General features: G+C 38.8%; 1 protein-coding gene across 2 annotated transcripts in view; it reads right to left on the reverse strand.

Annotated features, from left to right (window-relative positions):
- Positions 1-17,077, reverse strand: part of MAP3K19 (mitogen-activated protein kinase kinase kinase 19) — a 66,129-nt gene that overhangs the window by 16,915 nt on the left and 32,137 nt on the right. For both annotated transcript variants that reach the window (XM_059166705.1, XM_059166704.1), the window contains exons 7-9: positions 10,876-10,972; positions 5,718-5,796; positions 4,565-4,818 (exon numbers count right to left, since the gene is read on the reverse strand). In XM_059166705.1, coding sequence (XP_059022688.1) covers positions 4,565-4,818; positions 5,718-5,796; positions 10,876-10,972 — 430 coding nt within the window. The remainder of the gene's footprint in view (positions 1-4,564; positions 4,819-5,717; positions 5,797-10,875; positions 10,973-17,077) is intronic.

Genomic DNA, 17,077 nt, shown 5'->3' on the forward strand with positions numbered 1-17,077 from the left:
ATCCCAGAGTCCTGGAACTGAGCCCCGCATTGGGCCCCCTGCTCAATGGGAGGTCTGCTTCTCCCTCTACCCTTCCCCCATCAAATAAATAAAAAAATATCTTTAAAACAAACAAACAAACTTCAGGCTCCACCGCTGAAGGAGGATGCTGTTTTATATATAAGGTTTTCTTATATACAGTTTACCCTTGAACAACATGGGTTTGAACTGCATGTGTTCACTTACATGTGAACTTTTTCAATAAATGCAATACAGTACTGTAAATGTATTTTCTTCATGATTTTTTTTTAAAGATTTTATTTATTTATTTGACAGAGAGAAATCGCAAGTAGATGGAGAGGCAGGCAGAGAGAGAGGGAAGCAGGCTCCCTGCTGAGCAGAGAGCCCGATTCGGGACTCAATCCCAGGACCCTGAGATCATGACCTGAGCTGAAGGCAGCGGCTTACCCCACTGAGCCACCCAGGCGCCCTTCTTCATGATTTTTAAAAAAGATTTTATTTATTTATTTGTCAGAGAGAGAGAGTGAGCACTGGCAGACGGAGGCAGAGGGAGAAGCAGGCTCCCTGCCGAGCAAGGAGCCCGATGTGGGACTCGATCCCAGCACACTGGGATCATGACCCGAGCTGAAGGCAGCTCTTAACCAACTGAGCCACCCAGGCGTCCCTCTTTATGATTTTTAAAAAATATTTTATTTATTTATTTATTTGAGAGAGAGCAGAGGGAGGAGTACAGGTGAAGGGAAAGGGAAAAAAATCTCAGGCAGACTCTGTGCTGAATGGAACCTGACATGGGGCTCAGTCCCAAGACCCCGAGATCATGACCTGAGCTGAAACCAAGAGTCAGACCCTCAACTGACTGAGCACTCAGGTACACCTTTATGATTTTTCTCAATGATATTTTCTTTTTTCTAGCTCACTTTATTGTAAGAATACAGTATATAATACACATACAAAATATGTGTTACTTGACTGTTTATGTTATTGATTAGGCTTCCAGTTAATAGTAGGCTATGAGTAGTGAAGTTTCTGGGGAGTCAAAAGTTATACATTGATTTTCTATGTCAGTTTCCCCAGCTCTCACATTGTTCAAGGGTCAACTGTAAATGTATATCATATATATATATATAATATGCATATTATATACATACACATACATGTTTGTGTTCATATATCTACATTTACATTCACAATTATATTCATAATCATATTTATGTTTATGTTTATATTCTGATAGGAAATACAAGCTTTCTGGGTCAGAGAACGGAGCAATCATTACTCACAAAGTATCATAGCACCAGCTTCCCACACCTCAGTTCCCCACAGGGCAACACAGTGAGCACCAGATGTTTACCTGTGGGGAATCACCACAAAAACAAACCCTGGAATTATGAGACTCAGAGTGATGGGTACTTTGACCCTTCTTTCTCTCCCAAGAAAGAGTGACCTTTACTATGAAATGTAAGCAAATGTCTCCAGGAGAAAGGGGGCATGGGCATGTATCTCGGGGTGTGATGATCCTTGAATGTAAGCAAACAGCTCCTGAGGAAATAAAGGTCTGAATCTCTCTGGAGCAGTACACTAACTCTAATTTCCAGGACATGTTTATCATGCAATCATCTTTTAACCTCATTTCCTAGCGCTTTGTTTTTTTTTTTAAAGATTTTATTTATGTATTTGACAGACAGAGATCACAAGCAGGCAGAGAGGCAGGCAGAGAGAGAGGAGGAAGCAGGCTCCCCGCTGAGCAAAGAGCCCGATGTGGGGCTTGATCCCAGGACCCTGGGATCACGACCTGAGCCGAAGGCAGAGGCCTTAACCCACTGAGCCACCCAGGCGCCCCCCTAGAGCTTTTTGTTCATAAAACCTGGGCCATACAGAAATGTGAAAACAAATATTCATGTATTATAGGGACAATTGTTTGAACTTAAACATGGGATAGATCATACACGGGATTTACTAGGTAGTGTCGACCTAGTGGTTGCCTTTTACCAAAAAGTCAGAATGGTGCCTAAAGCCCCACTCACCACCACAGCTTGAAGTTAAAGCCAAAAGGTCCCATGTGTCTAGTGTCAAGGCAGGTCCCATAAATGGATGAAATGAGACAGATAGGGACAGTAGTAAGCTGAAATTATGTGTCCCAACTAAAAAGACATCCCCTGGGTGCCTGAGTGCCTCTGTTGGTTAAGCCAATGCCTTCGGCTCAGGTCATGATCCCAGTGTACCAGGATCAAGTCCCGCATCGGGCTCCCAGCTCCATGGGGAGTCTGCTTCTCCCTCTGACTTTCTCCCTTCTCACACACTCTCTCTCTCTCAAATAAATAAATAAAATCTTAAGAAAAATAAATAAAAATAAAAAAATAAAAAGACATCTACTACACAATTCCAAGTGATGTTTTCCATTCCAAATGGATAATTTAGTACTACTAGTTTCTCCAGTCATCAAGAGAAGCCAGAGAGTTGGAGATTTTATGTGAAATTTCCCACCCATCCCCTTTTTTTAGTGTTTTGAAGGTTGAACATAATATAATCCAGGTCCGTTTTAGTCACAGGTTGCTATTTTTTTTTTAAGATTTTATTTATTTATTTGACAGACAGAGATCACAGGTAGGCAGAGACGCAGGCAGAGAGAGAGGAAGGGAAGCAGGTTCCCTGCTGAGCAGAGAGGCCGATGTGGGGCTCGATCTCAGGATCCTGGGATCATGACCTGAGCCAAAGGCAGAGGCTTTAACCCACTGAGCCACCCAGATGCCCCCACAGGTTGCCATTTTAAAATCTGACTTAGAAACAGACCTCTCTAAGATATAACACAGGTGAAGAAGACATCGGTGGGTGGAAAATGGTACCTAAGAAGAGGATACAAATAGGAGGGGTTTGAGCATTCCTCTTAGCCATAGCTAGCAAAACCACCTTCCAATTCTTTATGCATTTCTCCAAAAAATATTGAGTGTTTGAGAAGTGACTGACAGATGTCAACAACAAAGACAAAATCCTTGCCCTCTGAGAGGTCATATTCTGGAGGTTGAGGTTTCCCTGTTGAGAAGATGCTGCAAGTTAATATCAGAAATACAACTAAATATAAAGTATAATTGGGTGCATGTGTATAACCTCCTGATTTAAAAAAGAAAAAACCTTTCTAACCTTATTATAAATATTTGAATAAATGTTATTCAGTGTTGGGAAGGCTTGACATGAGGTAGAAAAACACTCAAACATTTCTGGTGAGATTGTAGAGGTGAGATCTTGCTGGTAGGTACTTTGGCATTAAATGTAGAAGGCCTTTCTACAATGTCTATAGAATTCCAGTTAAAAGATGGAATGTGCCAGGTTTTCTCCACTCCACAAACCTCACTCTAATGATAGTAAGGGAAATTAAAAAGGAGTAAACAAGAACAGCAACAACAACAAAAGCCCAGAGGACAAGACAACAGCCGAGGAAAGTCAACAAAACTTTACATAATGAAAACTTAATGAATAAATAAGAATTGATTGGCTGTCAGCTTGCAGGGGAAGAACTCAGTAAGAAATAAGAACTCCAGACAGGAGCCGGAATTGAAGATGCGGGGTACCTCCGAAGGTGAGGATGAAAAAAAGGGGTTGCTTGTAAGTCTGGGGAAGAAGTGGTTTCCAGCTTCCCTGTCCTGCCCCACTCCACCAGAGCTGCTCTTCTCTGTTCCTGGCAATGGCTGGAAGTTTACTTTCTGGAGAGTTTGGGACAAAGATACTAAGGAGCTAGGGAGGTATAGTTGAGAGCAGAAGCAAGGTGCCGGAGTGAAAATAAAAGGATTACGGGAAAGCCGGCAAACTGAGAGACTTTCAATCCAGTCAGGGCCTTGGGTTTTCCCTATCTAGGAAACAGCGGCCAAGAGAAAAGCCTATCTGTGCATACTGACACTTGGGGAATCCCTCACTCAACCATCTAGGTCTTTCTCTGCCCATTCAACTTGCTCCCTGGAGCACACAGCACTTTTTAGTCCCAAGAAACACAAATAGATAGCCAAGCCAAGGAACAATGGATGTGTGAGGAAAGCCTCTGATGTGAAAATACAGAGAACAAAACAAACGGAAAGAACAGAGTTCAAAAGAAACGGAGACCATGAAAAACCATCATGGTATACTTTATGCACCTCTTCTCGGGAAGCTCCTGGAAATGCACCCTACTGAAAATCCTGCCCTGACAGCTTCTCTGCTCTGCGATTTCTTTTATTGCAGTAAGCCAGTAAATGCACTGTGTTGAACTACAAACCTCCGGTTTGTCCCGGGAGGTTTAAGCCAATTGGTTTACGACAGTGGTGAGCAAATACCAAAGACAGCATTGCCATAAGGGAAAATGCTGGCACCAGGGCTGCTATCTGGTAAATAAGTCTTGGGCTAGAAAGAATGGCAAACTCAAATCCTGGAGGAAGGCATCTTCCATGTAAGCCCCCAAATTCCCACAGGTAAACATCAACTAAATACGAGTTCACAGTAAAGATTTTTCAAACATTCAAGAAAAAGATGATAGATAGATATATAGATCATTTATTGGCAGAAGAATAAAGGGGTCACTGTAATTAAATGAACTCACCTTCAGATTTTCTTTGCTGCCCCTTCAGAAAGTGAGGAACATCTTCTCTGACTACAGACATGGAGACATTTGGTTCTAAGCAAGGTCTTGGCAACAAAAGACCCACATGCTCATCACAGAGCTCCTTGGAACTTTCCTCTTTCTTCAAAAGTAAAGGTCCCATGGTCAGTGTCTTGGTCGGGAAGTCCACCATCTCATTTGGGAGAGAAACAGCATGTGCTCGTGCCCATTCTCCATGCACTGGGGCTATCTGACTAAAAGGGAGGACAGAGTTTCATGCAAAACTTACTCCCTGTGTTTTCTGGATCTCCACTTCTCAGTCTAGCCTGATATCACCAGAAAGTTGGAGAACTATTTCCAAGTGGTGCTGCTGAATGGAAGAGATGTACTCTTGAAAGGACAAGACCTCTCCACCCTCTGACTCACGCCCCACATCATCTGCGTCCCTATTTCCCTGGGCAGAGAAATCAGAGGGGGAAAGTGCAGACATAAGGGATGCACTCTTTTCCTTCTCCCAAAGGCATTAGCTGGCTCAGGACTTCTCAAACTATCTTTGGGAAAGGACCAGTTTTTAAATTTTCCAATCCATTGTGGAATGACACTTTTGTAGCATTCTTATAATAAAAGTGAATTATTATAAGAATAAAACAAAAATCAAAACCATGAAAACAAAACCCAGTTTTTTCATTATCAGATCAGTGAACCTAAAATTACCTGGTCACATTGGAATACAACTTTTTAAGTGTTTACATTTCCACCTTCTGTCCTGACTTCATCACGGACTGGTAATAGAAGGACCACAGAATCGCATATTAAGTGGCACTGCTGTAGGGTCAGCAAACTCTGCCCTAGGAGCCAAAGTCAGCCTTCAGTCTGTTTTTGCAATTTTATCAGATCACAACCATACCCATTTGTTTTCATACTGTCTATGACTGCCTTGGAGCCACTACTGCAGAGCCGAATCATTGCAACAGAAGCCACATGACCCATAAAGCCTAAAATGTGTATCATCCAGCTCCTGCCACAATAATATTTACTACAACCCCTGCTTTAGAGTGTTTTTTGGAGGGTGGATTACTAAAAATGTAGGTTACCACACAAGTATCCCTTTGTACTTAAATTTCAGCCTAAACTTTCAAAGAAAATTCCTTACGTGTTTTCTTGCAAATCTTCTTGGCTCACTTCTTGGAGATAACTGACATCTCTTGGAAAAGTAACAATAATCTCAACACCTGTAGAAACACATGATGATGATAAAAAGAAGAAAGTAATGAATGCCAGTGACATCTGGGAACTGAGTATTTTATTTCTGGTTATTTAGCTAATGCTTTTAATAATTAAAGAATGTGGAATAGAATAGAAAGCCCAGAAATCAACCTACAACTCTATGGTCAATTAATCTATGACGAAGGAAGCAAGAATGTGCAATGAGAAAAAGACGGTCTCTTCAACAAATGGTGCTGGGAAAACTCGAAAGCTATGTGCAAAAGAATGAAACAGGACAACTTTCTTACACCACACACAACAATAAACTCAAAATGGATGAAAGACCTAAATGTGAAACCTGAAACCATAAAAAATGTAGAAGGGAGCACAGTTGGTGATATCTCTGACATTGGCCATTGCAACATTTTTCTAAATATATCTCTTGAGGCAAAGGAAACAGAAGCAAAAATAAACTATTGGGAGTACACCAAAACAAAAAGCTCTGCACAGCAAAGGAAACAATCAGCAAAACTAAAAGACAACCTAGTGAATGAAAGAAGCCCTTTTCAAATGACATATCTGATAAAGTGTTAGTATTCAATATATAAAGAACTTATATAACTCAACTCCAAAAAGCAAATATCCAATTCATAAATGGGCAGAAGACATGAACAGATGTTTCTCCAAAGAAGACATCCAAATGACAGATACATGAGCAAAAAAAAAGTGCATAACAAAACTTTTCAGGTATGAAATAAAGATTTATGATGAGCAATGCTTTCTCCCTGGATGGAGCAAACAAGACCTCATTCTGTACAACTAATGACACCTACTTCACACAACCACTGGGAACTTTCAATGAGCTCATTTACGTGGCCCCCTAGTAACTTGCTTGTGTGTGAATTTTGATCAACTCCTATCTGATTCCATGGAATGATTTCCAGTATAACCCTTAAGACAGAAAGTTCCAACTTGTAGAATCAATGCTTGCTTACAATATAACATGTTAAATTTACATTTAAAAACTAGTGTGAATCATGCTACTTTAAGGTTTGGTCAGGTATTCATATACTCTTATTAAGTATACGCCAAGCCTAACCCTTTGTGCTGAAGATACAGAAATAAACAAGGTATCACTGTGACCTTAGTAAAGACAGCAAATAAAAAAGCACAGAGTGTATCAAGTTAAACCCTGTGATAGAAGTATACAAATGTTGTTGCAGGAACATAGAGATGTATCCTTCTAGAACAACCCGGTGCTTGTCCCAGTCTTCAGTCCTATCTCTTAGGGCCGTTTAGTGAGTCTCCCTAGGCCTAGAAGAGCTATGGTTTTAATCAGCCCCACTGATAGAATGCTAGGAAGGAAGCAGAGCAGAGAAGATCAAAGAGGGGTATGAATCAGACAGATCTGGACCACCTCTGCTCTTCGTGGGTGACTTCGGGAATGTTCCTGAATAATCTACCTTTGGTTTTCCTGATGTTTTCCCAATATGATGACATGACTGCAGGTTTTCTAATAAATAGCAAGGAGCATGTGTCTAAAAATGAGGCTTCCCTGGAATGGTCAATATATTCTTAAAATTTTTTCAAAGAGCCTAACCACCACACTATATATCAGCACAAAATGAGAGGCTTGGAATTCAAATATAAGGAATACCTGTGTGACTGTCTTTGTGGAAATTGTTAAAAACTAATGGCCCTATCCTAATTGTTGGTCCTAAATTGGGGCGGGGGGGGGGGGATTATAGAACATGCTGGCTCTGAAATCAGCTGGGAACATACAGATGTTCCCCATTTTGTCTCTCTAATAGTGCGAATGGTTGTGGGAACCTCTGAACCTACCCAGTGGGCCAGAAAAGATTTTTACATGTAGAAGTAGAACCCTTGCTCCTGAGTGTGCCCTTCCGCTTAAGAAGAGGTAAAGTAAGCCTAGCAGAAAAAGGTTACGGTAGAGAGAAACTAAGGCAACGTTTAAATATAGTCAGAAACAATTTTGCAAAAGAGGTGAAAATGATATTCAAAGTGGGAAAATGATCCTTAATTTGCTAAAGTTCAGCCATTATTAAAATGAAAACTGAAAAATGGCCCAGTCTAATTCAGTCAGTGATGAAACATTATTATCTCCAGAACTGTGTTCCTTTCCTGTGTTTTCTACTGGTTCTGTTTAAATTGATGGGCATCAAAGTTCAAAATATTTTGACACCCTTTCCACAGTTTTATAATTTCCTAAACTGTGAATCTCAACACGGATTTTTTTTTTTTTAACTATATTTTCCAGTCTCCTTTGCCACTCGAGTTCAGAAAGCCAACTGGAGAGCCAGAGTCTTTTCATGAGTTACATGAAAAAGGTAAGATGCAGTCATCGTTTTTGCTGGTGTTCTTGTCTGCAGGTGGATGAGTTTCCAAGCTTGATAAGTGAGCAACTTCCTGGTTGGGGCAGAGCAACGTAATGTGGGGGTGAGCAGCCGCTTTGAGATGTGATTACCAGAATTCTTCCTGACAATCGAACCTAGAGTCTGTCCTTCTCCTTTGGCTTTTCAATGGTCTGTGAGTTTTCTAATATATTTTTTTAACTTCCTTCATTTCTAACTCAATTAAATTTTGTTTTCTGCAACAAGAATCCTGATGGATACAGTGCATTAAAAATTTTCAAGCACAGTACTTTTAGGAAATAGATTCTTATTCCATTTATGAAGAGAGGAATTTTACATGTTCAAGGTAGTCTTTGAGGTTTGCATCTGATAATTGTTCTAGGAACTTAGCTGATTGATGAATGCAAGAAGATTTTTATACTAAGGAAAAAGATGAGGGTTGTTTTTTTTTTTAAGATTTTATTTATTTATGTGACACAGAGAGAGAGAGCACAAGCAGGGGTTGTGGCAGGCAGAGGGAGAAGGAGAAGCAGGATCCCCACAGAGCAGGGGGAGCCCAATGTGGGACTCAAACCCAGAACCCCAGGATCATGACCTGAGCCGAAGGCAGTTGCTCAACCAACTGAGCCACCCAAGTGCCCAAGATGAGGAATTTTTTAGGGGTGGCATAAATTGTACTTTATAAATTACCTTCTATAAAACCCTATAATTAAGCTAATGCAAGCTGCAGGAATATTTAGCTGTTAAAAGTCTATGGGTGTGATCTAAACATTATGGAGTTTATATATATTTTGGTCATACTCCCTTTTGAATAGAATACAGTGAACAAAAAGATAAACTAAATGATTAAATGTGTGTATCTACAACAGGACAGAAACTCACATGGCATATACATAAAGTCTGTATAAAGTGTGCAAGCACTTACACATCAACAACTTCAAGTATGTTAAAAATATGTAAATGGGAGTTAAAGAGACTTATTGATACTTAAGATGAATACAACGCACACTAGTGCTCCACACGTTTTTTTTCTTTTAAAGATTTTATTTATTTATTTGACAGACAGAGATCACAAGTAGGCAGAGAGGCAGGCGGAGAGAGAGAGAGGAGGAAGCAGACTCCCCACGGAGCAGAGAGCCCGATGTAGGGCTCGACCCCAGGACCCCAGGATCACGACCTGAGCCGAAGGCAGAGGCTTTAACCCACTGAGCCATCCAGGCACCCTGCTCCACACGTTTTTGTTTCACACTTGTGACTTGAAAGAGTAACTACTAAAGACTAATAACTATGAGAAGAAAATATACCAGAAACATAATCGCTTCTTTCAAATTTGAGAAATTTCAAGCAAAATTTTAAGCAAGAGCTCAAATTCTAAGCAAGAGCTTAGTGGAGGTGTTACATATGTGCTATGACTCCTCTATGAAAATTTTTTATATTTTAAATTTATAAAAAAACTATAAACGTTTTAAAAGATTTTATTTATTTGAGAAAGAGAAAATGTGAGCAAAAGAGCGAGTACAAGGAGTGGGGGTCGAAGTGGGAGGCAGAAGGAGAAACAGGCTTCCTGCTGAGCAGAGAGCCCAATGCAGGGCTCCATTCCAGGACCCTGAGATCATGATCTGAGCTGAAGCCAAAAGCTTAACTAACCGAGCCACCCAGTTCCCCCTGACATTATAAATTATTTTAAAAGAATTAATTGCACCTCAAATGGCAAGTCATCTCCAAATAGAGTAGAATAAACAAATTATTTAATCTCTTGGAGGGTACTTGGGATACAACTGTTCTGAGAACTCTGCTTTGAAGTGTTCAAAAGTCAAAGTCAGACCACAAGGGGTGTTTGGAAGAGGGCCAGGATTTTTAAAATTTTAATTATTTAGTTATTCTCCACCCTAAGCCTGGACAAAGGAAATTCCAAGTGAGTTTGAGAGAGACAGGAGCTCGACAGGAGAGGGCAGCATCGCATAAGAGGCCAAAGGAGATCGTGGTTGGGCCGGCACTGCGGTGTTTGAGGAGGTTCACAGGGTTGCAGAGAAAAGAATCAAAGCGGACAGCTTCCCTGCAGAGTTAGAAATGGAAGCCAGAAAATTGCCGAAGAGAAACTGGAGCAGTGTGAATAAACATTTAATTTAAGAAATTTATAGGTGAGTAGACCATTGTGATCTTTGTGAAGACCATTTTCTGAAGTGAGAATCTGCAAATACCTTGTGCTCTGTTAAATGCAAAGGCATTCATGGATGACAGGATAACATATTTGGAATGGGTGTTGTTCTGGAAAATTCCAGACGTATGTCCTCATGGAATAAAAGACTGAGACTTGGGGCTTTAGAGCCTTGTTCAGTTCCCCATCTTTTTCGGAAGAGAGAAGCCCTGGGATAACAGCTGATGGAGAAATGCTTGTTTCTGGAAGAGAACAGATCCCTGGAGCTGATGGAAGATTCTGAGAGGAAAGAAATGGGGAGAAAGATGTTATCGGACAAAAAGGAAAGCGGGAGAGAGTGAGGTGAATCAAGAGAGAGACATAAGAGAGATAGCCATTTTAGCTGGCAAGTGGCCAAGACTCTGATTGAGATAAAGATCAAAGGATAGGACTGTGAGTGGGTTTTCTTGACCTTTGAGATTTTCTGTGTTTTCAAAGTTCTCTACCAAGACTACTGAAATTGGGGTGGCGGGGTGGGGGGAGAGTGGGGTCCAAATAATCAGTGTATACAATAACACAAATAATAGCCCAGATACCTTCTGTCCCGGATTGCCAATCTTGTCCATCACCACTTGGATCTCCTCCTTCAGTAACCAATATGGAATGACTACAGTCCTCATCTTGGTCAAACTCCTGCAATATCATGAAATAGCAACTCAATTATTTAATGTACTACTTTGTTGACAGAATGAATAGTAATTTTTCGGGGTGCCTGTTTGGCTCAGTGGATTAAAGCCTCTGCCTTTGGCTCAGGCGGTGGTCCCAGGATCCTGGGATCAAGCCCTGCATTGGGCTTTCTGCTCACAGAGAGCCTGCTTCTCCCCTCTCTGCCTGCCTCTCTGCCTACTAGTGATCTCTGTCTGTCAAATAAATAAATAAAATCTTTAAAAAAAAAAAAAAAAGAATAGTGATTTTTCTAATAGTGATTTTCTAAGACAAAATGAATAGTGATTTTCTAAGTTACACACGGTGGATTCCTTTTAAGTTGGAGAAAGTATTTAAGACCGAAATAATGGGAAAAGTATCTCCTGAGCACCAAGCTCAGACAGTCCCATGGACATGATTAAGTGCATAATCGAAAATGAAGATCAAAGCTGAAATCACATGGACACATAGAAATTCAATATCGTATACTTTTTATCATGTCAGCATCCAGGCTGCTAAGCTGCCACGAATTCTATCTGGGCTAACTGGAAAGAATCCTTTGGCCACAGCAGTGAACAACCCCAAAGGAACATGATTTTTTTCCATAACGCCTCCCAGGGGCATCATTTACAGTTGGCAAGGATGGAAAACCTGCCCCATATGGAAGCTGCAGATATAACTCTAGACTGAAAGGAGACAGCAAAGCTGATTAAAGTTTTCACTATGACAGCTTTCTGATCTAATCATGGCATGCAACCTCTCAAGGAAGGAAAAACTTCCTTTCTACCATGTAGAAAGTAATCATTATGCTAAGAACCATGGTAGAAAACAAACTTGATTTATGAAAAGTAATCCCTAACTCTCCAAATGAGAAGTGTTTTCTTATTAGAATTCATTGTTGTCAATAGGTTCCTTCCTTAGAAGTTGTTGCGTCCAGTGATTTTCCCCTATTTAAAGTCTATAACAGTGATAGAGGCAAGAGGTTTTTAAAATACCCCCTCATAACCCGGAAGTTACAATGAGCTCTCTGGCTTCTCTTATCTGCGTGAGCCACCTATTTAAGGGAACTGGTGGATATAAAGTCTTTGCCTTAAGCGCAGATGCCTGTCACACAGGTGGGCAAGGCAGTCCATCACAAAGACTCTGATATGTCATTCATTCATAACCAGTCAAGCTTGGGAATCTTTTTCACTTTGTTCATTTTAATTATCACAGAAAATACTAAAAGTAAAATCCTTCATTTACACTGCCATTAAAATGTTTTAGGTATTCAATCATAATAACTTCATAGTCATACATATTACGCAGTAGGACCTGCTTTTTAAAGCATTTCCTATCGCCTGGCAAGGATTAGGAACCCTGTCTCAGACCATCCCGGTTGTCACTGGCAAATAGGAGACCTGGGCTGGGTCACCCTGATACTAGGCTGCTATGAATTTCATGGCTTGCTCTTCTCTGCATTTCAAAAATTCTACCACTATGGGGCACATTTCTTCTCCATCCCATTAATTTACAAAGGGGGAGTGGGGAACTCTTTTTAGAATATATAGAAATAAAAAAAAAATGTTTTTTAATGCAGTAGAAAAAAAATCTCCTATTATCCTACAAATGAAAAGCAAATTCTGTTAACATAGAAATAATATTTCCTTAGTCTTTTTCCAAAGTATTTAAAAATATAGTTGCATCAAAAAAAATATATATAGTTGCATCATACATTGTTTTGTCCAGGTTTTTCACTGAAGACAAGTACAAATTACATAGCAATTTCCTAAGTAAACATTATTTTAATGTAATTGTAAATTCTTTCCTTCAACAAATATCTATCATAACAATGTTTAGTTAAACCCGTGAGTCTTACAATAGAAGCCCATAATGTTTATTAGGCAGTTCTTAATTCTTCAATATTACACATTATGCTGTGAACATCCTTGCAATGAATACCCCAATTTTGTATTATTTCTTTTTTTTTTAAAGATTTTATTTATTTGACAAACAGAGACCACAAGTAGGCAGAGAGGCAGGCAGAGAGAGAGGAAGGGAAGCAGGCTCCCTGCTGAGCAGAGAGCAAAATGCAGGGCTTGATCCCAAGACCCTGAAATCATGACCTGAGCTGAAGGCAGAAGCTTAACCCACTGAGCCACCCAGGCGCTTCTGTATTATTTCTTTAGAGTAAATTTCTAGATGGAATTATTGATCCAAAGAGTATGAGCATTTTTAAGTTGTTTTACACACATTACTTTACTTTTATTTATTTATTTATTTATTTATTTAGATTTTGTTTATTTATTTGACAGAGATCACAAGTAGGCAGAGAGGCAGGCAGAGAGAGAGAGAGAGAGGAGGAAGCAGGCTCCCCGCCAAGCAGAGAGCCCGATGCGGGGCTCGATCCCAGGACCCTGGGACCATGACCTGAGCCGAAGGCAGAGGCTTAACCCACTGAGCCACCCAGGCGCCCCATTTTTATTTAATTTTTTAAAAAGATTTTACTTATTTATTTGACAGAAAGAGAGAGAAGCAGAAGCAGGTTCCCTGCTGAGCAAGGAACCTGATGTGGGACTCAATTCCAGGACCCTGGGATCATGACCTGAGCCGAAGGCAGATGTTCAACCATCTGAGCCACCCACTGAGCCTCTTCACCCATTACTTTAGAAGTTTGCACTTACTACTTACACTCTACCAGCAATGCATGAGGGTGTTTTACTACATCTGCCCCTTTAGCAAAATTATCACTTTTCATTTTTAGGGATATAATACATGAAATTACTCATCTTATTGTTCTTTGAATGTGTACACTTTGATTAGTAAAAAAGTTTACAGATAGTTTCACATGTCTCTTTACCCCTGAATTTTTCTGTTATAAAAAATATATATTATATATATATTTATATATACTAAATATATAATATTTATATAATAAATGTATATTTATATGTATTTATATTTATATTATATTATATAAATTATAATGTAATTTATATTATATAATTAATAATTAATAATATATTATTATAATATAATATAAATTTATATTATATATAATATAAATATATAAAAATACATATAAACATATATAAATATATATTTATTATATAAATATTACTAAATAAGAATATCATTTATTATTTAATAAATAAATAATAAATAAAATTTAATTATTATTAAATATTATTATATTAATATATAATATAAATACATATAAATACATATAAATATATATTCTATATTCTATATAATATATAATATCTATTATATAAATATATAATATATTTATAAATATGTAAATATTATTAAAATATAATATATATAATATATAATATATTTAATATATTTATAAATATATAAATATTATAAATATATAATATATTTATATATTTATATAGTAGATATTATATATAATATATAAATATAATTTTATATTATAAATTTATTATTATTATATTATAATTTATATTAACATAAATACAAATATATACACACATATATAAATAAATATATAAAAAATATGTGTGTGTGTATATATATATATATATATATATATATATAGTTTTTGTTTGGATCCTTAGTCTGGAATACTCTATGAGACCTCGAAATAGATTTCTATGATTTCACATAATTACAGCGACACAATGAAATTTTTATGTTAAGCTTTGGAAAATAGCAGCCTTCATATGGAAGTCTTAATATACGATTGGTCTTCACATCAGGTATCTGTTATTAATGAGCTGTGATCAGTCTCTATTGCTCAGTTCATTTATTAGCTGGTCCTTTTGGAAAATCTGAAAGATGCAGAGTCTGAAAGATGCACCTACCTACAAAAACCCATGATGATGACTAGCATTTACATACATAGTGTCAGACACTCCTCTATGCAACTTACACATATTAACCATTTAATCCTCACACTAACTCTAAAGGTAAGAACTGTTGTTTTCTTTTTACACACAGGCCCAGAGAGGTTAACCAAAGTTATGTAGCTAGCTAGTGGTAGAGCTGGAATCACACTCAGACTCTGAAGTCTGGTTCCAGAGCCCTTAACCTTCTGCTTTCATGCTATCATGAAATGCCTAAAATAAGGAATCTCAGGGCGCCTGGGTGGCTCAGTGGGTTAAGCTGCTGCCTTTGGCTCAGGTCATGATCTCAGGGTCCTGGGATCAGAGTCCCGAATCGGGCTCTCTGCTCAGCAGGGAGCCTGCTTCCTCCTCTCTCTCTCTGCCTGCCTCTCTGCCTACTTGTGATCTCTCTCTGTCAAATAAATAAATAAAATCTTTAAAAAGAAAAGAATCTGGGCACCTGGGTGGCTCAGTGGGTTAAGCCGCTGCCTTCGGCTCAGGTCATGATCTCAGGGTCCTGGGATCGAGTCCCACATCGGGCTCTCTGCTCCGCAGAGGGCCTGCTTCCCTTCCTCTCTCTCTGCCTGCTTCTCTGCCTACTTGTGATCTCTGTCTGTCAAATAAATAAATAAAATCTTTAAAAAAAAAAAAAAAAAAGAATCTCAAAAAGAACCAGAAGGTGTCTGGGTGGCTCAGTAGGCCAAGTGTCTGCCTTTAGCTCAGGTCATGATCCCAGGGTCCTGGGATAGAGCACTGTCAGGCTCCCTGATAAGTGGGAAGTCTGCTTGTCCTTCTCCTCCTGCCCTTCCTCTCTGCTCATGCTCTTTCTCTCTCAAATAAATAAATAAAATCTTAAGGGGGAAAAAAAAAAGGACCAGAAAGAAAAGAATCAATAACAGTAAGCAAAATTAAGAGACAAGAATACTAAAACCCAATTTGTAAGTTTTGCATGGGGGAAAAAAAAAAAAAAAGATATGTGACACCTGTAAGTATCTGACGACAATTTCTTCCATAGAATAAACTGAAAAAACCATAAGCATCACACATACACAAAAAGGATGCAAAGAATAACATATACTTTGAAGGTCATCATGGAAATGAAGACTCTAAAACAGAAACAGCTCCAGATTTTCTAACTTCCTTTAGAATGATAAATATGAAAGACTTTAAGATGTACCTGGGTGCCCCAAGGAGGACAATTGAAATAATGACACTCAGTCATGAGTGAAGGAGAGAAAATATTAGAACAACCCCAACATAAATGGATTTCATAAACCACTGACAATGGTGCAGGAGATAACAATAGACTAGAAAACAATAGACTAGAAAAAATAGACTAGTATAGTATTCGAATCTCAAACAACGGAATCCCAAACATACAGAAGAGAAAAGAGGCAGAAGAAACATAAGTAATTAAGTTGGAAAGGAAGATTCTCCTTAGATGAAAGGGGATTGGGAGAGGCTGTAAAGTCTCGCAGGGGGCAATCCCACAAGTAAGGCAGCTGCCTATTTTCGTAAATGAGAAAAACCTATTGCAGACAGCAAAAAAGAAAACCAAGCTTTCGGGCGCCTGGGTGGCTCAGTGGGTTAAGCCGCTGCCTTCGGCTCAGGTCGTGATCTCAGGGTCCTGGGATCGAGTCCCGCATCGGGCTCTCTGCTCAGCAGGGAGCCTGCTTCCTCCTCTCTCTGCCTGCCTCTCTGCTTACTTGTAATTTCTCTCTGTCAAATAAATAAATAAAATCTTTAAAAAAAAAAAAAAAAAAAACCAAGCTTTCATTCAAAGAAAAGAAGTGAAGGATGACCTTGGGTTTTATGATTTAAACCCTAGAGAAAGCACAAGAAGAAAAGGCAAGTTCAATAGTCAGAGTCTGTTTCTCCCTCAGAAATGACTTCAAAGTTATTTCAATCATAATAAGAAAAATATGGAGGGAAGGCTCAGTAAGTGTTTTTAAGTTGCATGGAAAAAAATGTACTACTGTAAAGGGATGTTTAGTTCTTTTACAAAAGAAAATTGCTTAAACATACCATAAAAAAATGCAAAGCAAATGTGTTTTTGTTTACCAATTTCTAATGCATGACTGTTACTTTCAAGATTAGTCTCTAGGTATTTTATTTCAATTACTATATAATATTAGTAACCAAAACCAAGACAACCTTCAATGTTGTGACAAAATGTGCTCCTTGCAGGGTTGCTCAGCCTCACCCCTACTGACATTGGGACTGGATAACTTGCCATTGTGGGTATGATTCTGTGCCCTCCAGG

This window comes from Mustela lutreola, chromosome 3, assembly GCF_030435805.1.
Source record: "Mustela lutreola isolate mMusLut2 chromosome 3, mMusLut2.pri, whole genome shotgun sequence".
Lineage (NCBI taxonomy): Eukaryota > Metazoa > Chordata > Mammalia > Carnivora > Mustelidae > Mustela > Mustela lutreola.